At 36.8% G+C, this 26,061-nt stretch overlaps 1 protein-coding gene across 1 annotated transcript in view; it reads left to right on the forward strand.

The window, feature by feature from the left end:
* Positions 1-26,061, forward strand: part of LOC150102901 (E3 SUMO-protein ligase RanBP2-like) — a 673,019-nt gene that overhangs the window by 511,108 nt on the left and 135,850 nt on the right. Inside the window, exon 27 of the mRNA XM_090397978.1 lies at positions 15,077-15,328. Coding sequence (XP_090254104.1) covers positions 15,077-15,328 — 252 coding nt within the window. The remainder of the gene's footprint in view (positions 1-15,076; positions 15,329-26,061) is intronic.

The following is a 26,061-nucleotide window of genomic DNA, read 5'->3' on the forward strand; positions in this document are numbered from 1 at the left end:
GCAAAGAAACCACTCCTCACCCTCTTGCTCACAGCTTTCTTTCGTAACTTCCAGGGATGGCCCCTTGTCATCACTCCTTCCCGCTGTTCAACCCTTTAACCACCTCTCAGCAGTTTCAAAGTCTCAATCATATCACCTCTCCTTCTTCTATCCACCAAACTCTACAGTCCACATTCCCTCAGCCGATCCTCATAACCAAAATTGTACAGTCCTGAAATCATCTTTGTCATCCGTCTCTGTACCCTTTCCACAGTTAATTTATCCCCTGCAAATCCTGGGGACCAAATCTGAGAACAATAGTCTAAGTGTGGTCTGATCCGGGTCTTATACAATGAAATGATAACTCTTTTATCTCTGCAGGTCAGCGTCCTTCTAATTATTGCAGCAATCCTCTGTGTTACCTTCATCACCTTTGCAATATGTCCCCTAAATTTCAGGTTTCTGTCAATCATCAACCCCAGATCTCTTGTCTCCCCTACTTCCTCCAGTATAGCTCCTCCAATAGAGTATGCAGCGTCCCATCGATGTGTCCCAGACCTCAAGACCTTACATTTTCTGCATTAAACAGAAACCCCCATTCATCTTCCCATATGTCTAGCTTATTCAAATCCTCTTGCAGAGTTAACACTTCTGCATTATCACTAATAATTTTTCCCAGCTTCACATTATCCGCAAACAACTTAATATCCCCCTGCAATCCACTGACAATGTCATTGATATAAAGGTTAAACAGTATAGGTCCCAGTACTTAGCCCTGTGGGACCCCACTTGTAACCTTCTGTCTCCTTGATACTGCCCCACCATACACAACTCTCTGATACTGTCGGACAGCCAATCCTGAATTCAGTTGATCAACCTGACATCCAAACCTATGTTCTGCAACTTAAATATTGGATTATCATGTAACACCCTGTCAAATGCCTTTTCTAAATCCAAGAAAATGGCAGTATATGCCTTTCCCTCATCAACTGCTCTTGTTACTTTATTATAAAAGGCTAGCATATTACTAAAATAAGAGTGCCACTTAAGAAATCCATGTTACTCTCACAGATAACATTACCCTCATCTGCCCAATGCTATATACTTTCCCTCACCACTTTCTACAAGATCTTAACAACTACTGATGACACAGAAACTGGCCTATAATTAGACACTTCCAGTCTGCTATTGCCCTTATACAATGGCACATCTTACCTTCTTTCCCATAGCCAGACTTTCATAAAAATGCCAGGTCAAAGGAACTGTCAGTTCTTTAGCACGTTCTTTCAAAACTCTTGGTGAAATACCACCCAGTCCAACAGCTTTACTGGCATCCAGAGTGAGTGCTCAGTATTTGGAACACTCTCTTCCCTTCACCTCTTAACCTCAAACCTGCCCTATTCCTCTAATATTAAAATTTACTCCTCCAGGATGAAATAATCCAATAAAGTGTTCATTGAACAATTCCACTATGTCCTCTGCATCAGTCACTCTATTCCCATTTTTATCCCACAATGTCATTCTTCCACAATCATTTCTCCTCCTACTGGCCACATAGCTAAAAAAAATACCCTAGGATTTTCTTTGGATCTTAGGGCCAATCTCTTCTCATATTCCAGTTTCGCTCTCCTTACCACTCTCCTGGCCTGTACCTGCGTCTTATATTCTTCATGCATCTGCTCTTCACCTGTCTCCTTATATCTCTTCCATAGCCTCATTATCACATGCAGTTCCTATTTAATATTGTTTGTCATCCACTTCACACCAAATTGTGTCCTCTTCTTCACTTGTGGAATACAGCTTACTATTGCTGCTAACAAATATTCCTTCACAATTTTCCAAGCACTAATGATATCCCGGCCTTCCAATACCTTCCTCCATGAAATTGTCCCAAGTTGATATCTACGACTATTATAATCACCTCGCTTATAATTCCACATATGTTCCAATCTGTTTGATACTCCTGCATGTCTATTCATCTTCCAAGTCAAAACCACATGGTCACTCTCTCCAACTGGAGAGATGTCATCTAGTTATTATCAACTCTTCTGATGCTATGACCAAATCCAAAACTCTTGAACCTCTTTTTCCCTCTATTACATGTTGCCTAAGACATTTGTCCCTCAAGAATTCTAGAAATTCCATTTCCCTATTGCTACATGCATCTTCCTCTCCCCTAATTTATACTGCTGTAGATAAAATCTCCCATAACAATCATTCTTCTTGCACTTGCCAAGCTCAACTGTCTAAACATCTCCTGGTCCCCACCATCTGTGCTCCTTGGTTTGTAGCAATATCCCACTAAATATCCTGTTCTGCCCATCTCTACCTCACACCATATGCTTTCAAAATCATTAGTGTCACTGCCTTTCAAAGCCTCCACTCATAGAGGACATAAGTCGTCACTTATCATAAGCAGTACTCCACCACCACGCTTTTCGCTTCCTATTCTGCCGAAAAATGCTGTACCCTGCTAATTCTATTCCTGTTATTATATCCTCTTCTGTCAACCACCTCTCAGTGATCCCAATAATCTTTGACCAGGCTGATGCTATCTGCACCACCAATTCATCTCCTTTATTCCAGATACTCCTGGCATTAGCATAAAGCATAAAAATGCCATTGTTTCTATATCTAGCGTTATTTCCTCTAGACTGCACTGGGCTCAGCATTACCTGAGGTCGTCCCCCCCCCCCTCCCTCTTCTCTCAAGCACCCATTCCTGTTAATGGCCACCCCTGCTACTATCCACCCTGGGTATTCTAGTTTCCCTGCATTGGCATACCGACTCTTTCAGAAAACAGCAATCTCTCTAGATGCCTACGTCCTTCCTCGTTCATATGCAAGCAATCTCTCACATACAATTCCTTTCTGTCCTCAAATGCCCTCCAAGCATCTGCATATTCCAATCCTCTCTTCTGACACATTCTTGCTATTATGTTATTCAATATTAGTGCTCTTCTGCTCAGCTCTTCACTATCATACCTAGGCAACATGCACACTCTCTTTCCTCTCTGTATTTTCTCTAGTACAACCTCAAGCAAGAATCTTATATCTCTCGCCACCCGATTTACATTGCCTCTGAATTCATTCGTTCCCATAGTGCTCTCATTCCCCCTCTTCCACTGTTCCTATTCTTTCCTCTTCTATCATCCTCTGTATTTTCTCTAGTACAACCTCAAGCAAGAATCTCATATCTCTCGCCACCCAATTTACATTGCCTCTGAAGTCATTCGTTCCCATAGCGCTCTCATTCCCCCTCTTCCACTGTTCCTATTCTTTCCTCTTCTATCATTCACATAACTCTCTCTCATTTCCTCTCTTCTACTGTTCCTATTCTCTCCTCTTCTATCATTCCCATAACTCTCTCTCACCCCTACTCTGATTCGCCTTGCATTCATCTCTTCCACCTGCCTAATCTCATCTTTCACACTTCTCTCATTCCTGAGACATTCCACTTGCTCTTTCAGCTCATCTCTCTCTCTCTCTCTCTGCAAGTCAGCCAGTCTTGCAGAGAGAGAGAGAATGACAAACAAGACTTGCAGAGACTGCAAGTCTTGTTTGTCATTCGTCCTCCCAATTGAGATCATCTCCGAAAACTTCACAATCATTCTACCTTTCCACACTCCCCACTCCCACTTTTTCATTTATATTTCTCTCGCTATTCTCACTCTCTATCATACCACCTGTCTCTCTACATGGAGAATCTCCAGCCTCTGATTCAACGAGGTCAGTTCTAGTCATCTCTAACTCACCAATTCCTCTCATTGCCTGCATTTTGCGCATATACGTATTTCCCCTTCTCTCACCTGCCACATATACAACCTCCAGGATGCATACATTCCACAAGTCCCGCATGCCACAGAATCCCTCATTATGTCACTCAAAATGGAGTCCTTAAATGTGGGATGACTTGGTGATAAGCCATTTGCAATTAGAGCTGCCGCCATTATTCAAAATAGTGTAGAGGAACTACTACAACTAAACACTAAATAAGTGTAAGTTAACTATAAGTATAAAACATATTTAAGTATACTAAATATCTAAATAATGAAAACTTATGTTATCTTCTTTTTCTTCTCTTCCACTGCTAAGTCCGATTCCGATTCCGACCCCACCTTCTCGGTAACCAAAAATACACAATATAGAGACAATAACTAACTCCAAAAACAACCACTGAAGGACACTTGTATTACAGAAAAAAACATCACACTATTCACCAATTAAAAAAGCACTCATTAGGCGAGAGAGAATAATGATCTGAAAAACCTTGAAAGCCCTGGGAGTGATGAGATCCTCAGAGAGATTTTGAAACATAGTATTATTGAGGTGATCAATGAAGAAATGTACTGGTTGTGTAACATGGCATGGGATGAAAGCAAAACTTCCAAAAGAATGGACAAGATCAGTTGTAATACCCATTCACAAAAAAGTAAGCAAAATGCACAAAAACTACAGAATAGTTGGTCTCATAAGTCATGAGAGAAAGTACTTACGATAATATTAATGGAAAGAATAAGGAAAGTAATGGAAAAAATCTGATAGATGAGCTTTCAAGATTTAGAAGAAAAAGAAGTACTGTGCACCAAATATTAATGTTAAGATTGTGGAGAAGCTCCACATAAAAATAAAAATGTGTATTCTTGTTATGTTGACTTTCAGAAAGCATTTGACAGTGTAGAAACGAAAGTGGTATGAACTGTACTCGAATCTTGGGAGTGTACAAGAACCTGGTATGTCTCTTGCAGTACATCATTGATAATGAAGAAGCTGCTGTGAGAAACTGTGCAGAAATAGGAAGATGGTTCTGGACAACAAAAGGCATGAGACAAGAGACCCAATATCCTTAAGCCACTTTTGTCATGCTTTTGGAAAGAACAATGGATATCATAAAGAATATAACATAAGGGGGAATTTCAATTCAGTATACAAAAATATAGTTCACGTTTTGTAGATGACATAGTCATTATTAAAGAAGATGAAGAGGAACTAGAAATCACAGTGTTGAAGTTGAGTTAAGATGGAAAGAGATATGGGTTGATGATGAACATTGATAAAACAAAAACAATGATATTCAGAGAGAAAAGGATGAAAAAGCAAATAAAGATCAACAGGATCATAGATAGCAAAAGCGAAGGCAAACCTGCAGGCAATGGACAAGACATGAAAAAATAAATCAGTGAGCCTTCCCATAAAGCTGAGCTTGCTGGAAACATGCATATCCCAATTGCTCTCCATAGTTGTGAGATATTGGTAATGGTTGAAGACTGAACCAAATATCACCTTTTAAAAGAACATGTTATAGAAAGATTCTGTGAATTGGATGAGTGCAAAAGTTAATAAGTGAAGAAATGTATCACAAAGTAACCTGCAAAGAGAATATAATGCAGAAAATAATTCGAAGGAAACTAAAGTTTTGATCACATCTTCAGAATGGATAATAGTAGAAAGATCAAAACCTTGATGCCTGATATAATATAAATAGAAGAGGGCAGCCAAGGCGAGAGTGGTGTGGTGTGGAAAGAGTTTGTCATATTTGAGTCACTTGGCTGTGGACAGAGAAATGGCAAAGAATTGTGAAACAAGTGTCAGAGACTCGCACGCATTGGACCCAATGGCAATGACGATGATGAACCACATTGGATTTTTAATGCATAATGGTGTTGGACATTCAACACATTGCATAAGAAACTGGATGAAAGAATAAATGTTTTTATTTTCATACTTATAATGTGACTATACTGATAGCAGAATCTACAGGTACTTGATGTCAGTGTTTACTGAATTTGATATTTTTAATTCATTCAGTAATTTACTAAGTCACCTGAATTTTTGCTTCACTTTGACTTTATGTAGGGCTTCAACAAGTCAAACTTTGTCAACATGATAGCCTGGAATGACTTTTTCAGTGTTTTTATGAAGGATATTATAGCATTGATGATATACTGATTAAAAATAATTAATCCGTGTGGTTAGCCTAGTGGCTGTGCACTTTACAACCATATGCCTGGGGAAGGAGTGTTCTAGGTTTGATTTCCATCGGTGACATGAGTAGCTGAAGGATCTTCCTCGGCCATAGCCAAATTAGCCGGTCTTGGGTGCGGACAGTAGGGTTTCTTCCCCAGTTTATCCTCAGGTTTTTCATTCTGCAAAGCAGGCAAACCGCCCTTGAAAACTCAACACTGCGGACATAGGATACACTGAGGCGTATGGCTGGCCACCTTATCTTGTGAACAGTTTGAGGTCCGATGATTAATAAACCCTCGCCGCAAGGTAAAAAAGGGAAAGAAAGATAAGATGAAATGAGAAATAATTAATATTTCAAGTATTTCACCAAAGTCAAATTGGCATTATCAAAAAATAATATATAGATAGATAACCTTCATGGATTATATAAACAAATAGACCAAATTAGTAAGACACAGACATCAAAAATTATAATGATCAAAAACAAAGAGGGACAACTAATTGAAAGTAAAACAAAAAGATTGTCCAGATGGGAAGAATACTTCAAAGATTTATATAATAAAAACAGCTCCCAGGATATTACAATTCCAGCCACTTAAATGGACGAAGAAACAAATATCTTTAGCAAAGAAATAATAGCACACAGCATAGAAAAACTCAAAACTAGGAAAGCACCTGGCATTGATCAAATACATGCAGAATTCTTAAAAGCAGGAAAGGAACAACTTTTGGAACCATTAAAAACATTTGAAAGGATCTATAAAAACGAAGCAGTGCTTGGACCAGATTTCTAAAAAATTAATAGAAAAGACACTAGAGTACAACCAAAGGTGCTACATAAATTTCATAGACTTTCGTCAGGCATTTGATTCAATCCGTAGAAGAGTTTGGAAGAATTTGGAATTCCCAACAAAACGATAAGAATAACAAAGAATCTGTATGAGAAATCTGAAAGTGCAGTACGAATGGAGGACACCTTAACCAACTGGTTCCACACAGCAAGCTGAGTAAGACAGGGATGCAATCTGTCACCAGACCTGTTCAATCTTACACTGGAAGAAGCAACCAATAAGGCCTTAAACAATGAAGACTCCGGAATCAAAATATATGGGAAAAATGTGACAAATTTAAAATTTGCAGACGACATTGCATTACTTGCAAGCACAGAAGAAAATCTACAGTGAATTTCTGATAAAATAAAGGAGTGTATAAAATCTGGATTAAACATAAATATAGACAAAACAAAAATTATGCAAATTGAAATTGATGGTAAGAATTTAGAGCAGGTAGAAAACTTCACCTACCTTGGAGGAGTTATTGAGTACAGTGGTGAAATTATAAAAGATATAAACAGACGAATCAGTCAAGCATCCCAAACTTTTGGACGACTTAATAAAATATGGAAGTCAAGAGACATCAAACAAGTAACAAAAGTAGGAATCTATGAAACAGTGGTCCTCCTAATACTCCTGTATGGAAGTGAATGCTGGAATCTCAAAAAGGCTGAAGAGAAAAAAATTATTAGTTACTGAAATGGGTTGGCTAAGAAGATTACTTGGAGTATCTCTGCTGGATCGACTAAGAAACAAAGACATAAGGAAACGACTAAAACAATAATAGACAAAATCCAAGAAAGAAGACTGCGATGGTTTGACCATGTGACCAGAATGGGAACAGAAAGATTACCATCTAAAGCCCTGAATACAACGATAGAAAGTAAATGATCCAAAGGACGGCCCAGAATTAGATGGATAGACAAAATAAAAGAGGACCTGAAAACCAAATCACAACAAGCAACCGAACTGGACAAAATTGTTCAGACTCTCCCGGGACAGACAGAAGTGGAAAGAGTTCATTCAGCCTCATCATCATCCACATAGATGATGGAAGAGAGAAGAAGAAGATACATGGATGTAATTACTACATTGGGTAAGTAAGGCTGAAGCAGAGGAAACAAAGATAAACCTAAAGTCTTTAATAGTTCTGGCTTAATTGAATATTCTTGGCCATTTGGCTAATGGTCTGAAGAAGATTAGATGCCAGACTTCAGGTAGTTTAATGCAACTAAATTTGCTGAGGTTTTGTTTATTCCAGAAATAACCTCTCATATTTGTATTATCCGGTGAAGTAAGATTGGTTTTTTCCCAGCATATCTTATGGTAGTTGTGTAAAGTGTGGTCTGCATATCCTTGCTAACCATAACTGTGATGTCAGTGTAGGCAGGTCTGGATACTGGAGCTGATCTTGGGAGGAGCCAGGGTGGACAACGAAAAGTCAGCTACTGGAACAAATCCTAAAACACATGAGCAGTGATGACAGCACAGTAGTAAAAAATATTCAACAGACACAATCAGGAATACATATCCATACTTGAAGTAGAAAAAATCATCAAAAACCTGAAATGCGGAAAGGCAGCGAGAGTAGATGATATTCAACCAGAAACGCTCAAGTATGGAGGTATAAAAGTCTTACAGTGACTGCACTGCATAGTTCAGAAGGCCTGGACAGAGGGACAAATTCCCGTTGATTGGAGTAGAGCTCTAATAGTACCCATATATAAAAAGGGAAATAAAACTGAATGTGGGAATTACAGAGGTATTTCCCTACTGAGTGTTCCTGATAAGATCTATCAGGAACACTCAGTAGTATACTTAATGACTTAATAACTATGCAAGTATACTTAAGAAATGGTCAAGAAGGATTGTGGAAGGGAAGCTTGGTGAAGAACAAGCTGAATTCAGGCCATATAGAGACTGTCAGGATCAGATTTTCACTTTACAACAAATAGGGTGAGAAATCATGGGAATATAACAAAGATCTGTATTTAAGTTTTGTAGATCTGGAAAAAGCATATGACAAGGTTCCAAGAGAGAAGCTATACAAAATGCTACAGTTGTATGGTTTCAGTGGGGCATTATATCAAGCAATACTTAGTCTTTGTTTGAGTTGTAACTCAGCAGTTAGAATTGAAGGAAGTAAAGGAAGATGGTTTTATGTTAAATCTGGTGTCAGACAAGGATTTACATTATCCCCTCTGATGTTTATTATCTATATGGATCACATTATGAAGGAAAGTGATATTACACCTGATATCAAAACATGATGCAGGAAATTTTGTATTTAGTAGTTTTGACTGTGTTAGGACATTGACTTTATCTAGTCTTATACTGTTTAAAATATAGATTGGAAGGCTGTAGATCCCTTACACAATCTGAATCATAATTTAATTAGGTACATTTCTAGGATTTAGGATGTCATTATGACTTCTGGTTTGACGATAATGGAAGGCAGCTTCACCGTGGCATTTTTCATTGTTGTTAAGGCTTGAAAGCAGCATTCTTTAATAGATAGGCAAATTGGTTGCTGTGCTGATCCTTTTTTTTTGTAATTCTTTAGCTGCCAAAGCATTAAGAACACTGAGAAGATTATCCCGAGTCAACATTGACCATTAGGAGGTCAAAATGCCTTAGTGAACTAGAAACACTTAACTTACTAAATTCACAATTTCCCCCTGATATATTTCAGCTATTTAAATTCACAGTATAGGCAGGTTATTTTACATGGAAAGGGAAAATATACAAACAATTAGATGGGACAGCTATTGGATCTCCCCCTTTCTCCCCATTAGCCAACTTCTATATAGAACATCTAGAAAAGCTAGCTATCAACACAGCCACTCTCAAACCTAGTCTCTGGCTACGCTATGTTGATAATATGTTTGCTATTTGGCCACATGGCCCAGACACATTTAATACATTTTTAGTGTATCTAAATAGCCAGCACCCTAAAATCCACTTTACTTCCATTGTAAAGTGGATTTTAGGGTGCTGCTGGCTAGAAGCCAATGACCGCCTACCCTTCCTGGACAGACTGATCACACATCTTCCAGAAGGTTCCTTATCATTTTCGATTTATAGAAAACCCACACATACAGGGAGATATTTGCACAAACAATCACACCATCACCCTTCTCAACAATATGATATCTTAAAAACACTAACCCATAGAGCTAGAGCAATCTGTTCCAGTGACATTGCTCTCACTTCTGAACTTTCTCACCTGCATCACACCTTCCTAACCAATGGCTATAATCCATAAAGATAGATAAAATACTAAATGCTACCCAGAAATCCCTCCCACTATCTACCACAGAAGACTACAACTATCACCATCCCATATTAAAGGCACATCTAAAAAGATATCTAGGGTGCCTAACAAACACCAACTGCGCACCGTATTTAAACCTCATGTGAAATTGGCAACTCTCATCTGTTCACCTAAGGACAGATTCACTCCTTTATCACATCCAGGAGTCTATGAAGTGTCCTGTTCTTGTCATCGAGTCTACTACGGACAGACAGGAAGAACTGTGGACATCTGCCTCAGTGAACACAAAAAATATATCCGGCACTTTCGCTATGGCAAGTCATGTCTGGCAGACCATGCTTTGGATACCCCGGCACACAGGATCAATTGGAAAAAAACATAAGTACTGCACAGAAGCTTCTACAAGTCAGAGAGGTTGTTCCTGGAATCAACAGAAGCCTTAGAACATACTCCAAACCTTAACAAGTATGGTTGTATAAATCTACCAAAGATTTGGGAGACAGTCATACTAAGAGCAAATTAATATTTATTTATTTTAATTTTATTTTTTTTAAAAACTTTGGACTAGTATGTTTTTTCAAAACTTTGGACTACTGTTTTTTTTTTTTTTAATTATTATTGTTTTTTTTTTTTTAAACTTAGATGGCGCCATATTAAGACTTTGGTCTTGTGTTGCACGCTGCAATTACTTATACTAGCCCCACTGTTACACTGGATTGTGGTTGTCTTGCATTTGTAACAAACTTTGTTTGTATGCTCTGAAGATGCTGGATATAATACCAGCGAAATATTAGCTTTTAAGTTAATAAATAGTTATTTTCTTATCAATCTGTAGTTCGCATCAATACCGTTTAAATCCAATTCAACATGTGTGAGGAACACATAATCCTATTCACGCGTTTAGTTTTACGTTTTACTCAATTAGGAAGGAATGATATTTTTACCCTGGCAGTGCTTTAAAACTGTTCATTTGTTCAGAAAGCTTCAGTTTTAAATTGCCGTAGTGACAGGCCTTGCATGCTATAGAATCTACTTGGATTATATAGTAAGTCTTGTATAAAGGCTTACTTGTTGATTATTGATAGGGGTATTTTTAAAAATACCCCTATGTCTGAATTTAAATATGTCTGAATCTAACAATGTCTGAATTTAAAGTTAAAGAAAAATAGATCAAAAAGGCAGAACCCTTCAAGAAAAATGGGAGAAGGCATATTTCTTTGTGGAAGTAAAAATATCCAAAATGTTCGATATGTAGACAAAATGTCGCCATGGTGAAAGAATATAACCTAAAACGCCATTATGAAACAAACAATAAGAACTGTGATAAAATATACAGAAAAGATGTGTGATGCCAAACTTAAAGATTTAAAAAATGAACTGAAGTTTCAACAGAGGATATTTTCGAATGTTATCAAACAAGTGATGCTACTGTTAAATGTAGTTATGTCATAAGTGAAAAAATTGCTCAGGCTTCGAAACCTTTTACTGATGGAGAATTTATTAAAAATTGTATTTTAAGTGCAGTCGAATTCATATGTCCGGAAAAAAAGCAAGCATTTCAAAGTATAAGCTTATCAGGAAATACAGTTGCAGAGCGTATTGAAGATAAAGCAGAGAACTTCCACGATATATTGCATGAAAAAATAAAGAGTTTTGTAACATTTTCCATTACAGTTGATGAATGTACAGACATTCGTGGTGTTGATGATGATATGAATGTGACTGAAGAACTATTGGATATAGTGCCTATGTCAGGAACAAAGACAGGAAATGACTTATATTTGTGTATTGAGAAAAGTCTTGAAAATGCTCACACGGACATGTCAAAATTAGTAAGTGTGACTACAGATGGGGCTCCTGCTATGGTTGGTGTTAACGTTGGACTTGTTATAAAACTTCAAATTAAAATGTTGTGCAAGGACAAACTTAAATCGTTTCATTGCATAATGCACCAGGAGTCACTTTGTGCTAAAATAACTAAAGATGGAACACATCATGAGCGTGGTAATTAAAGCAGTAAACTGGATATGCTATGATACCTTGAATCATCGACAATTCAATGCTTTGTTGGACGAATTGGATTCACAGTACAGCAGTTTGCTATATTATACTGAGGTTAGGTGGCTTAGTCGTGGCGTCATTTTAAAAAGATTTTTTGAACTTAAAAGAAATTGACATGTTTACTTCATCCAAAGGAAAGTTTTCCTCAGCTCACCGATGAAGATTGGTGCAGAGACTTGGCCTTTTTAGTTGACATAACAAGCCACTTTGAATACTGTTCTGCAAGGACTTGAACAAGTTGATATGTCATATGTATCATTCAATTAAATCATTTCTGGCAAAACTCTATCTTTAGCAAACCCAGTTGGCAAAGAATGATTTAGCCCACTTTCCTACACTTAAATCGATTTCTCAATATAATAATGATGCTGAAAAGTGCATTCCTCAAATTGAAGAATTGAAAATTGAATTTGAAAAAAGATTTTCTGATTTCAACCAGTTTGAAAATGAATTATTATTATTCAGTTCACCTTTTTTAATTAATATTGAAAATGTTGACGAAGAATTACAAATGGGAGTAATCGAACTCCAGTGCACTACTGAACTAAAAAATAAATATAATGAAGTTGGCATGCCAAATTTTTCTAAATACCTCAGCAGTAAATATCCCAAATATAAAATTTATTGTGCAAAAATGTTGTCAATCTTTGGAAGCACTTATGTATGTGAGCAATTATTTTCAGTTATGAAACTTAATAAGTCAAAGTTCTGCTCACGGATAAAAGATTCTAGATTAAATGCAATACTTCAGGATGTCAGGTTTCAGGATCGAAATCAAATTAAAAAAAGGACTTGTAGATAAAAATCTTCATTTTTGTAATTAAAAATTATGTATTTAAATAATTTTCTTAAAGTATGAATAAAATGTAATTGAACTTATATTTTCTAGACTTGCTATATTTTTAAAATTTAAAAATAAAAATGGTTATAAATTTAAAATTTAAATGGTGGTGTAACTGTTTATGTAAGTCGTAAAGGCCTGGCAACAAAAGGGCCTTTCTTTTTTTTAGGTTTATGTTTTGGTTCACAGAATAATATTGAATATAGCCTGCATCTGATATACCTCTAATTAACTGGCCGTTTGCTGCGTTTGAGTTTGAGACCGCTGACGTAGATGATATGCTCTTTAAAGTAATTTAATATTTGAAATATGTCACCAAATTGGTATCATCAGTTAACAATGCACAGATAGATGAATGCACTACATTCGATAAATGAATTTGAAGCAGATCAAACAAAAATAGGCCCAAAGCCTTAAATAGTACCATCTAGTGGGCTTGATTGAGTGTTCTTAACCATTGGGCTGATAGTTTAAGGATGAGCACTTCCTATTATTTGAGATAGTGATCTATTATGGTCACACAGGCTAAACAGTCACCATCAGAATCTAAGCTACCTCCCTGGTCATACTTTGGTGCTAGAAAATATGCTGGCAAAAGACCATCTAACTAACTTGGAATCCTTAGAACAAATTTGCATGAAACTGCATTTAGTCTAGGAAGCATTCATCCTCAGATCATCAGCTCAGTGGCCAAGAACGCCCATTCAGAACTTAAGGCCTACGTTGTTTGATATGTTTCACTCTCACTTTCTCAATGTAGTGTGTGCATATAAGAAAAGATATTAATGGTATCCCATGAATTAGACGTGTAGATAAGTTAGATTTCATAGGTAGTCATCTGTAATATTGCATCTTAATTCACACCAGTGGAACAAAATAAATAAGATACATACTTAGCTACTAATTTTTAGCTCTGAATTTAATACTCAGAATCTTCATATCATACCTAATTTGTCACAGTATAATTTTTAAACTGTCGCCACCAGCAAGCATTTGTGTGGCAACAGTTTTAAAATTATAAATAGATAAACACAAAGAACTTGTCTTAATTTGGCACTATTTGTCATGGGGTCTTTTCTTATAGATTTTTGTTAAATTAATACTTCCATCCTTTTGAGATTTCAAAAATTTTGAAATTTTTGAAATCTCAAAATTTCAAATTTTGAGATTTCAATGCTGCTACATGAATCCAAAACAGTCTCTCCAAAACTTGTAATACTTTCTGTGTAGCACTTTGGTTTTCTTCCATCTAATCCTGAATGAATTAGTGTCTAAAGCATATTTTGGCAGTTCCAATTTGTCATAACGTTGAGAAGAGGGTTGTATTAATGTTCTCTGAAGCAGATGGTGCTAACAGATTTTTCTGTCTCCACATTACACTGCTTCCCAGATATGCAATACTTCCTACACTCCATCCAGATAAACTTTGGAGTTTCACCTTAGGTGAAAAGATGAAGATTGCCATTTTGATATATAGTTTGAATGTGATCTGGATCTTAAATTTATTATGCACTCTCCATTGTTTTGAGACATGTCCAGAAATACGTGGGAAGTACATTCGTTACCATCATTATGGCAAGTCAGGGCTGAACATGCTTTACACACTCCCTCAGTCACAGTTAGATGGAAGAAAACCCCAAAGTGTTATACTGAAATAATTAAGTCAGACTGTTTTTGGAATCGGCAGCAGCAGCAGCTTTGAAACATTCCCATATCTCAAATATGGCCCGTATTAATTTATCAGAAATCAGAAGATGATCGTTTTAATATGAATTGAATACTTGTAAACTTTTATCCCACAGTGGATATGCTACATTAGGACTTTAGTATTCTTCTCCAGTGACAGATCTGTGCTCTGAAGATGTGTCTATAAGAAATTCTGTAATACATTATTTATTTTGTTCCTTTAGTATTATGAATTAAGTTGCAAAATCACAGTTTAGTTGCAGGAGTTAATTGATTTTTGTGCAGCAAGTATGTTAGGCCATGAACATCTTAATAATCAGACTTTCGTTTTCTCAATATATGTTGAATTTTACCAATTCTTATTTAGACAGAATATCAGATTTGTATTATGTTGTGATTTCTTACTTTTTTCTTTTTTTTTTTTTTTTGTTGTTAGGAATTGCAAGTGATAATGAGAATAATGAAGATACTATTGCATCATTTTCTAATATGGATAAGCAGGAAGTTCCAGTCTTTGGATCAACATTGCTATCAGATACTTCATTTGCAGAGTTAGCTGCTAAAAACTCATCTGCATCCTTTACTATACCAATAAAAAATAATGAATCAATGACATTTTCTGGTGCTGGTACTCCATTATTCCCAGGCACATATGTAAAAGAGACTGATGTTGATGAAAACTCGGAAGGTATTTTTTTTTAATTTTGTATGAAATTTTAACTATGAATAATATATTTGTTTATATTTTATTAAATTATGTTTTTATATTTGGATGTTTCCATTTCATACACAAAAGGACTTCCACGTGCCTGATGGATCACTTTTTTTTTATGTTAGTGTCCTGCACATGAGCAGTACAAAAACCTATGTTTGGGCAGTTAATTAGAAAGAAGAGAAAAGAAATTTTTCATATATTTCTTGGGTAAAGCAGTATGAGGAAGATTGTTCCAAATAGCAGATGTTTAGGGAATGAAGGAGAAGAATGAGAAGTTGGTTCGATAAGTTTGAAGCTGAACTGTTTGTGGGTGTTGACCATCAGCTGCTCCTATTTCTACATGATTTAAAAAAGGTGGAGGGATGGTAGTGACTAATTCAGTGAAGCAGCAGCTATGGGAAAGCAACTGGAGGGAGTCATAGAGAGAGGATTCACTAGTTAAGTAAATAACTCTTCTTAATACAATCAGTCATTCTGAGGGGATGAAGAAGAAGAATGAGAAGTTGGTTCGATAAACTTGAAGCTGAACTGTTTGTCGGTGTTGACCATATTTCCATATGATTTAAAAAAGGTGGAGGGATGGTAGTGACCAATTCAGTGAGGCAGCATCTATGGGAAAGCAACTGGAGGGGGGGGGGGGGGGGGCATAGAGAGAGAAGTCTAGTCTAGGACCTGAGGTGGGTACTAGTTGCACCATCCTAAATTTGAGAATATTATTCTAAGGCCAGGCAGATATGAGATTTATGAAGTGTCAGGAATTGAATAGCAAATAGTATTGTTTAGAACAAAAAAGAATACTCAGCTTTTTGAATGCTGAAGAGGTATGAATATTTTTGTTCCAAGACTAGATGTGAAAGTTGACTCAAGAAGAGAAAACTGATCCTGGTTGGCAAGCAAAATATTTTCAAGTGAGGGAGAGTGAAGCATGGTCTTTCTTCTTGAAAATGAGGCATGATTGCATTTTGGTGCCATTAAAACTCTCCGGGTTATCCTCTCTTCACGTGAGAAATGGCAAGGGGGATTGCATTAATAATAAAGGATCTTCTTCTTCTTCTACGCGTTATTCCCGCTTTCCATGCAGGGTCCGTGTGTTACTTAGATGCGACTTCTTGTTAGTACTACTCCCAACCGACCCATCGCCTGGTCTGCCGCTGGGGGGGGGGGGGACATATTTTTGACTGTAGAGGCGTATGTTCACGGGCCGGTTTGCCTGTTTGCGGGATGAAAAACGCCAGATAAACTGGCGGAAAAAACCCTACTGACCGCGCCCAAGACCGGCTAACTTGGCTATGCCTGAGGAAGATCCTCAAATTCCTCACGTCTACAACGGGAATCGAACCTGGGACACTCCTTCCCCAAGCATATGGTTGCGAAGCGCAAAGCCACTAGGCTAACCATGCGGTGATTAATAAAGGATCTTGAAGCCTGAATCGCTGAGCACTGCAAATTTTAAGAATAAAAAAAACAGGATCAGAGAGGAAAAGAGGAATAATCATCATCAAAGCTATGAATAGTACTGAATGTCAGAGAGAGGTGGGGGAGTGTCATTGATGTATAGGAGTGGTGTAGATGAAAGCATAGTGCCCAGAGGTATGCCAACATACTAAAAAATTTGATAAGACAACATCTACCGTGACCTGTAATGAATGGCAGGAGAAGAAGCTGGTGATCTGCATGCCTCGAAAATAGCAAAAGAAACGACGAGTTTCTCCATACTTTTCCATTGCCTGTGTTCTAAGGATGAGGTTAGGCAGGAGATTCACTGTGAGTAAGAAGGGCTTTATCTATATTGGTGACCACTAAGTAATTTGTGAATCTCCAAGTAGTGAAGTAGTTGGGTGTTGATGATCTTTTCCATTATTTTCAAGAGTATTGAACTCAGTAATATGGCAATAGTTTGATGGTTGACTTTTATCTCCCTTTTTTGAACTCTGGATAAATGCTTGCTTGCAAAGTTTTGGATAGATACCAAATGAGTATGACATCTTGAAGTAGGTATTAGTTTTGGAGCACAAGCTTTTAGCACAACTAGAGGAATAACATCAGAGACAGGTGATTTTTTAGATCTTGGATTAGGTGCTTTATGTCTGACTTTATAAAACTGGTTTGAGCACTATCTTATATACTGCTAGTTCAGTGTTTTGGCTAATTTGTCTCTTATTCCATATAAATTTGTTCAGCTGGCTTCCAACCATACCAGCTTTGCTGATTCTGTTGTCTGTTTCTAAATTCTCTAGAAAATCTGTGTTTCTGTTTCTAGGAAAAGCTTTTCTTTGGGCGCCTTGTCATATTCCCATGTTTTCTCAACTATTGGCCATAAAGTGAAAGTCTGATCTGACAACCACACCAGCTTTTCTTATTCTGTATGTTTGTTGGGTATATCTATTTCTAGATTTAATTTAATTTGCCATCTTCACGAAAAACTGTGCATACATACATGAAATATTTTACTTGTTCTATAGGTTCTAAATTAGATTGCCACTGAAGTTTTCTATGTTCTTGCCTATTGTCATAGTTTTGATGTTTTTATTGCTGACTTTCATGCCAAATTTGTTACAGCTTCCATATTGTTATTTCATTTAGTTTGAGAGTCATGGAAACCTGCACTTCATGTATTTAAGAGTACATCGTCTGCATAAAGCAAAGAGCTTAGTTTGCTATCTCTAATTCTATACTGGGTTTAAACCCACTTTCTATCATAATGTAATCAATATAGATAAATAAGAAAGGAGATAATATTCATCCCTGTCTTTCACCTGATTTTTCATTAAACCATCTTCCTGTATTTCCATCAATTCTGACTGGTGACTTATTGCAATAAAGTCTACATATAGACTTTATTGCTCTGTATAATGTTCCATTTAAATTATATAATTGTAGTGTTTTGAAAAGCTTTTCTCTGGGCACCTTCTCATATTTCCATGATTTCTCAACTATTGTTTATTAAGGGAAAGTCTAATCTCACAACCTCTATTTGGCCTGAATGTAGCTTGTTTTTCTCCAAGGAGATTTTTCTTGCTTGCATAAATCTTAACTGAAACACTGTAGTGAAATTCCACTATAATTCTCATTCAGCTTTATTTCCTGTTTTTTATAGATGGGAACTATAAGATTTCTACTCCAATCTTCTTGAATTCAACCTTCTGACCAGGCCCCTCTCAATTATGCACTGTAGTCACTGCAACAGTTTTATACCTCCATATTTTGATTTCTGGTCGAATATTATCCACTTTACCTGTTGTTTGACATTTCAAACAACAGGTAAAGTTTTTGATGGCTTTTTCTACCTGTATTGATATGTACTCCTGTTTGCAATCCTCTTGAAAATTTTCTAGTACCGTTCTGTCATTGTGTAAAAATAGTTATCTTTTCTTTTTCTTTATTATCTTACTATTATATTAGTTTTATTTAATCCTTTTCAGTTGCTCCTTTGTAAAATATTTTCTTTGCTTTACTTTTCCTTTTATCTATTCTTTTATCTGTCCATCAACTTCCTTACCTAAATTTTTTCTGCAGTTAGTTAGACCTCTTGTTGAAGTCTATCTAACGTAATAGTCCCTGAGCAATCGCACAATATCAATTAAGAAAATTTATTTGATCTTAACGACTGCTCCACTTAATTGATCTTTTTATGTTTGAAAGTCAGGGCAAGAAGATAACAAAAATAAGTTAAAACAATATCTTTATATGCAAGTCGTGGCTCGTTTCTATATTCTATTCCCACAGGTTCGTTAATATTTTTTGGGATAGTGCATTGGCTAAGGAATGAGAACCAGGTAATTGCAAAACAAAAACATGTTTATTATCAAACTAAAGGACATGATACAAAGCACATAAATGTTAAGAAAAGATTAACTTAATCAAGAGCACTTTAACACTCAATATTACTTGCTATCTGAGCAACAGAAACTATAGTGCTTTCACTCACTTAATCAAATAACATAATCAAAAGCACTTTAACACACTATATTACTTGCTATCTGAGCAACAGAAACTATAGTGCTTTCACTATCAGAAAAACCTATTGTGCCTTTATATAAAGGTGTCTTCTATGACACAACTTGGCTTAAAAGCATGCATAAATTTTCCAGGAGGGATTACATTAACTTACTTCCAACACATCCAATACTTAATTGATACTAATTCAGACACTATCACAATCAGTCTGTGAATTGGACATTCTTAACAATACATAGACTTCCGTTATTTCACATTCAATTTGCCCGCTAGTTAACAAGTAACCTCTCTCAATCCTTTACGATTTCGAGGTGCATTCACATAACACATTATAACAAAATAATGGCTTACTTGCTAACAATCTTGAGAGGAAAGTCTGAATTACATTCGGTAATACACATTAAAACTGGAACGTCTTCCATCCGGTCGACTCTCAAGAACTTTCCTTCGTCGGACGCGCTGGGATTCTGCCATAGCTACCGGGAGCCTAGAGCGAGCTGCTGGCAGAGAAATATCGGACGGTGGGAAGAACGATCATCCTATAACTAGGGATGCTGCCCCCATAGATGTCGTAGGTGAAGAGCCAAGGACCAAAAAGCCTAGAACCATGTGCTGCATTGCCTTTTATTCCATTTTCCTTCCTTTGTTCTTAACTAAGAGTATTCCCGGATTAGCCAGAAGCAATGAAAGATTTGACGTCGTTACTGATCCCCAGACCTTACGATTTTGGTGGTATTCAGCGCTAATCCGGCTTAACTCCTATTAAGCTTTTACAAAGAAGTCTAAAGTGCAGGTGCATTCTAACAGTAATTTATTCTTTTATATTATTACAACTAAGTACATTTTTTTCTTATAATTTCAGACAAAAAATTGTAAAATATTTAGCGAAAATTATCTAAAAAAATAATTTCTCGCGAGATTTTACAATTGCTTATTAAGTTTAACATTTCTTTCAAAGTAATTACGCTGGACATCCAGGATATCCTTATCTTCAGTTTTCATGTCACAGTTATCGTCTTTGGTTCCTTTTACTATTTCTGCCATTTCTAAACTTTTTCAATAGCCTCCAGAACATTTTGCAATGATGAGAATTACCTGGAATTCTGGCAGGTTAGTAAACAATTTGTGTTAAATCATTACTGACTGCAGACAGTTCAGTTTCTCTTCCCAGTTGATTTGTGAAGTTGTAGAAGGGAAGCTAATCTGAATGGATGCCAGAATCACCAACAAAGATTATCTCACTCTTAGGGTAATTAGACTATATGTGATTGACTTTCAGGATAAATAATCGAATAGGTTCGTAGTCATCAGCGTTATGAGGGTGGTAGAGACAGCAGATGATAATATGAGGTAGGAAGAGGTATGGAGCAAATGTAGATTGTATAAAGTGACTTTATGCATGTAGAGAAGCTTTATAAATTTTTTTTGGGGGGGGGGGGGGAATTATATAGCTCCCAATCATGAAAGATTTTTTTTTCTGTTTAAGTAAACCTATAGTACATTCATACTGTGGACTGGCTAAGAATTTTTTTATTTTTATTTTTTATATACCTTCTCACACCAGGCAGAGATTTTTCCCTCCACCTAAAGATGATCACAAACATCCATGCCCAAGGTGGGATTCAAACCCACAGCCTGTTGGTTGGAGAGTGGGCTGCTAATCACTTGGCCAACCATCCCAATATGAGCACTTGAATGGCTTTTGAGTATGTCTGAAGAAAGTTGTGCTGAGTGAGAGATAGATTTTCAAAATTGAGGTGAGTGAATAGAATGAATAGAAGTGAATAGAATGTAGTGTCTCAAGTCTTTCTTTGCATTTATAATAATGCCAGAACTAATATGAGGAGTTTCTGGCATTGGTTAGCTTGAATTGGTGCAAAATTTTAGCCATTAGGGAGGCAACTTGACAGAGGATGATATTATCGTAGGCAAAAATAGAGAAAGAATGTAAGAGATTATGTTTTCATGAAGAATAGAACTACAGAACATTACGCTAATGATAGCAGTATTACAACCTTCCAAAACTCCATCAAGAAGGTAGTATCAAGTGAGGCAGTGCCTGTGAATCTGTTTGTTATGAGATAAAAGTCAATAAAATACAGTTGACCCTTGAACAGCATGAGTTTGAACTGCACAGATCCACTTATGCACGTTTTTTTTTTCCAATAAATATATTGGAAATTTTTTTGGAGATTTGTCACAATTTGAAGAAACTCAAGGACGAATTACGTAGCCTAAAAATATCAATAATATATTTTATCATTTACTACCATAAAATACGCATAAATATATTGTAAAAAGTTAAAATTTATCTAAACTTATACACCCAAACACTTACAGACTGTACATGGTGGCATTTGCAGTCTAGAGAAATGCAAACAAATGTAAAGATGCAGCACAAAATAAAATTTTATATTGATTCATTCATTAGTGTATAGGCTAGGCTACCCCATGAAGCAATCATATTGCTTCCTTGTTATTGATGCATGAATCGTTATACCTGTAAATGAATATGAATTTATTTTTCACATTATCGTTTCATTTTTGATGTCTAGTGCTAGTAATACATATATAATGATACAAAATATCTGCAGTGTTTTGTATCATATAACACGATATTGATGTAGGTACTGACAAGCAGACGATTCATGTTGCAAACAGACGACCTGAACTTATGGTATTGATAAGTACAGTACAGTACTGTAAATGTATTTTCTCTTCCTTATGATTTTGTTAATATTTTCTTTTCTCTAACTTACTTTATTGTAATAATACATATAACATACAAAATATGTGTTAATCGACTGTTCATGTTATCGGTATGGTTTTCAGTCAACAGTAGGCTATTAGTAGTTAAGTTTTTGGATGTCAAAACTTATACGAAGATTTACAGTTGTGTGGGTGATCATTGCCCCCACCCCTGTTGTTCAAGGATTAACTGTATATAGTTTGTTTCTACTGCAGGCTAGGGTTAGCAAAAGAAGATGTCAGTGTCATGTATTTGAAAATTACCTCAGTTAGCACAGATGGAGTAGTTATAATCAGGGATGAATTCTCCATGCTTGCTGCACAAGCTCATCACTTGAGAAAGAAGTAATATTTATTTGTTAATAAATGCATGCATTTATAAGCATTCCGTTTAGGCTTTTATTTTTGTAGACAGAAGACGTCTCTAAATTTGCGCAACAATAATTGAGCTTTTCATTGGGTATAGAAGGCCGATGCTTGCTCGTCTAGGCAAAGCTACCTTGGCTTGCTCTATTGTCGGAGCTTCCAGGTCCTCGCTGTAGCGCTGTGATTTCATGCACGCGCATAGCCATTTCCGCTCCCTTCACGTCGTTTCACTCTTTGCTTAAACACAGATCATACGCAGGCAAAGTAGCTCTAGCCAGTGAGTTTCAGTTAGCCTTTACAAGTGTGCGTGTTGCTTAGGAAAATTGAGTTACAACCAACTTTTTATGATTGTTATTGACCACCTGAGCTGTCATTGGTCATAAACACATGATCTTAGAGTTCATAAAGAAGAACCGTAGGGTAGAATTTGTATTCAAGTAGCTAAATTGAAAAAGATAGCATATCATTTGTAAAATAAATGTTTTATTTGTATGATTAAATGTACATAAATTTCTAAATATATAGTTTTATATAGTCCGTGCGGTTAGCATAGTGGCTATGTGCTTCGCAACCATATGCCTGGGGAAGGAGTGTCCTAGGTTTGATTCCTGTCGGTGACGTGAGGAGCTGAAGGATCTTCATCAGCCATAGCCAAGTTAGCCAGTCTTGGCGTGGACAGCAGGTTTTTTCCCTCAGTTTATTCTGGGGTTTTTCATCCCGCAAAGCAGGCAACCTGGCCTTGAGAAGTTAACACTACAGGCCATAGGATATACCGGGGCTTAGGGCTGACCACCTTATCCTGTAAACGGATTGAGGTCCGATGATCAGTGGACCCTTGACACCACAAGGTAAAAGAGGGTATAAAGAAGATGAGATGAGATATATGGTTTTAAAGGGTCAGTAATTCATTAATAATCTGCTAATCAGTCTTCAATCACACCTCTCACTCCATTAATGATAACAAGAGCAAGCGTGAATTTCAAGACCAGCATTCGCCCCTGGTTATAATGGAGAGATTTCAGATATTGTGAAATTCGTGCAGCTGTTGAGAGAATTGCCTGAACAACATGTGATAGAAGGCACCCAGAGCTTGAGAGTATTGAATCTGGTGGTGGCATGTGAGATCTAGTCAATAATCAAGGTTCAGAATGACATTGTCTCTGATTGGTAAGCATGATCATGCAGTTTTGTCTTGAGAGGTGGTTAAACATGTGGAGTCTTCAGTTAACCCTTTACACCCATGTGTAACAGATTAGTTCTACAGGTCTGATGTCATATCTAAGATGAGAGATTGATAATGGCTGTGTGCTCGGTTGCATCTTATCTACATCATGACTTGCAAATCGAATGACATTTTCCAGCTGATGCATACTATTGCTCTGTAACAAGTAGGCTATCTGAGAGATGACATTTCTTTTATGATGGCATTAACAAAGTCAGGCAATTTTTAAACAAAACATTTCTATTTCTGGTTTATTGGTGAACTGTTCAAGAAAGAATGATTTATACATCTGATACAAAAGAAAACATTAAAAAAGTATACAAAGACATTTTTCCTTGTCTGGTGGTGAAACAGTGGCCGAACTGGCAGGAATGCACAGTGCAGTATCAACCTGAGCTAAGCTGCCATTGGTCATAAACACATGATCTTAGAGCATGCATTGGGATATCATCACTATGATGCTGAGCGAGTGCAAAGGGTTCACATAATCATCAATTTTGCGAAACCACAAAGCTGGTGATTATGACAAACTCAGAAAGCAGCTTGGATCTCTGCTAGTTTCATCTGCAAGCAGGATAATCAAATGATCAGGATTTATTTAAAAAAAGCAATATCAGATTGCACCTCGTTAGAAGGATAAATTAGGTAGGAGTTAAATGGATGAATAGGATCACTGAACTAGAGCCACAAAGAATAAATTGCTTTAAATTTCCCATGAATCTCTACATATAAGGAGAAAGGTTATCATCTTTCTCCTTATATGCATAGGCTCATGGGCAATTTAAAGCATAGGTAAGATGAGTGACCAGCACAGTGAATTTTGAGAGAAAATTAGCTAACATTGCAAAAGGAACTTGTTTGACTATATAGATAGCAAAATGAAGAATAATTCCTGAAGGGAATGCGTTAATAAACATTCATGGTAGGGAAGTTGACAAAAGCAGAAGTTGTTTAATTACTGAGTAATCACTTTATGAGTATTATTCAGGCAGAGAAAATGCAGTTATTCTGACAGGAATTGATATGATATGATAATAGAATAAATGAATTGGAAGTGTTTTGGATATTTATAAGAAATATCACTGTGAATACAGCCAACCATGTAATGTGCAAATAGCATTGCACGTAATCAGAATATCCCAGCACTGCAGCCCTTCCCCACGGGCACCTGTTCATGGTGGGGAACCCAGTGATGGTACTAGCCAGTTTCACTCTTCCTCTTTTCTTTTCTTTTTTTTTTTTTTTCCTCTATCTCTCCTGAATCTATTTTTACTATCCTATCTTCCAAACCACCATCACTGGGATCTAACATCGTGCCACCATGCTTGCCATACTGTGCAACCTGTGGGCTTCCGGAAAGGGGAGATTCTGGCAGTCTTCCACTACTTTGGCCTCTGCTTCTGGAAGATGGACAGTCAACTAATGGTCTTGTCTGCAAGTGTCAGTGGTGTTGTAGTAAGTCTCCTATCCCATGGTCTGAAAACAGGATGTAAGGTTTGCTGTGGTGCTGGTATAGCATCTGGAGTAACCATGGCATTCCACTTCAGAGCACATTTATAGCTTGCCAGATGGTGGACATCCATGTGCAGCTCTTTTGCTGAACAAAAAATCCTCTATCAAAAATAAGATCACCAAGATCCTGAATTTATAATGGATCAAACTATTATTTCAGTCGCAACAAAAGCCAAATTCTTGGGATTCATCTTTGACAGGAAACTTGCATTCCTTGCACACATTCATAAACTAAGAGAAAAGTGCAAGAGAGCATTGAGTGTCCTTCGCACTCTGTCCTCTATTGAATGGGATGCAGATTGATCTTCATTTATTCTTTTGTATTGTGTGCTTTGCATTCAAAGTTGGATTATGGGTCTCAAGTCTATGGTTCTGCAAAAATCCCATCCATCATTAGTGTATATAGATAGCTACTTGGTTCTTTCACGCATTGCACATTCCAAGTTTCCTGTCAAAGATGAATCCCAAGAACTTGGCTTTTGTTGCGACTGAAATAATAGTTTGATCCATTATAAATTCAGGATCTGTGTGAAGAGTGTGTTTTTGACAGAGGATTTTTTGTTCAGCAACAGAGCTGCACATGGATGTCCACCATCTGGCAAGCTATAAATGTGCTCTGAAGTGGAATGCCAGGGTTACTCCAGATGCTATACCCATGCTGCATTCTGCTAAGTTGTGGATGTGAGATTATTGTTCAGCCAGACTTGGAAGTTTCATGGACATTCATCAGCATCATGCTGTGTAGCCATGATTATGATTTCAGATTATGGTCTCCCCTCCTTTTGTTTGTGGGGGGGGGGGGGGGGGACTTCTTGGTTTACCCTTTCACCTGAATTTAAAACACTCTGCCATAATAATGTTTCAAGAAATGAGATTGTCCAGAGTGTATTTTTGCATCTGA

This window comes from Typopeltis vanoorti, chromosome 9, assembly GCF_054136105.1.
Source record: "Typopeltis vanoorti isolate ZY-2024b chromosome 9, IOZ_Tvanoo_1.0, whole genome shotgun sequence".
Taxonomy (NCBI): Eukaryota; Metazoa; Arthropoda; class Arachnida; order Uropygi; family Thelyphonidae; genus Typopeltis; species Typopeltis vanoorti.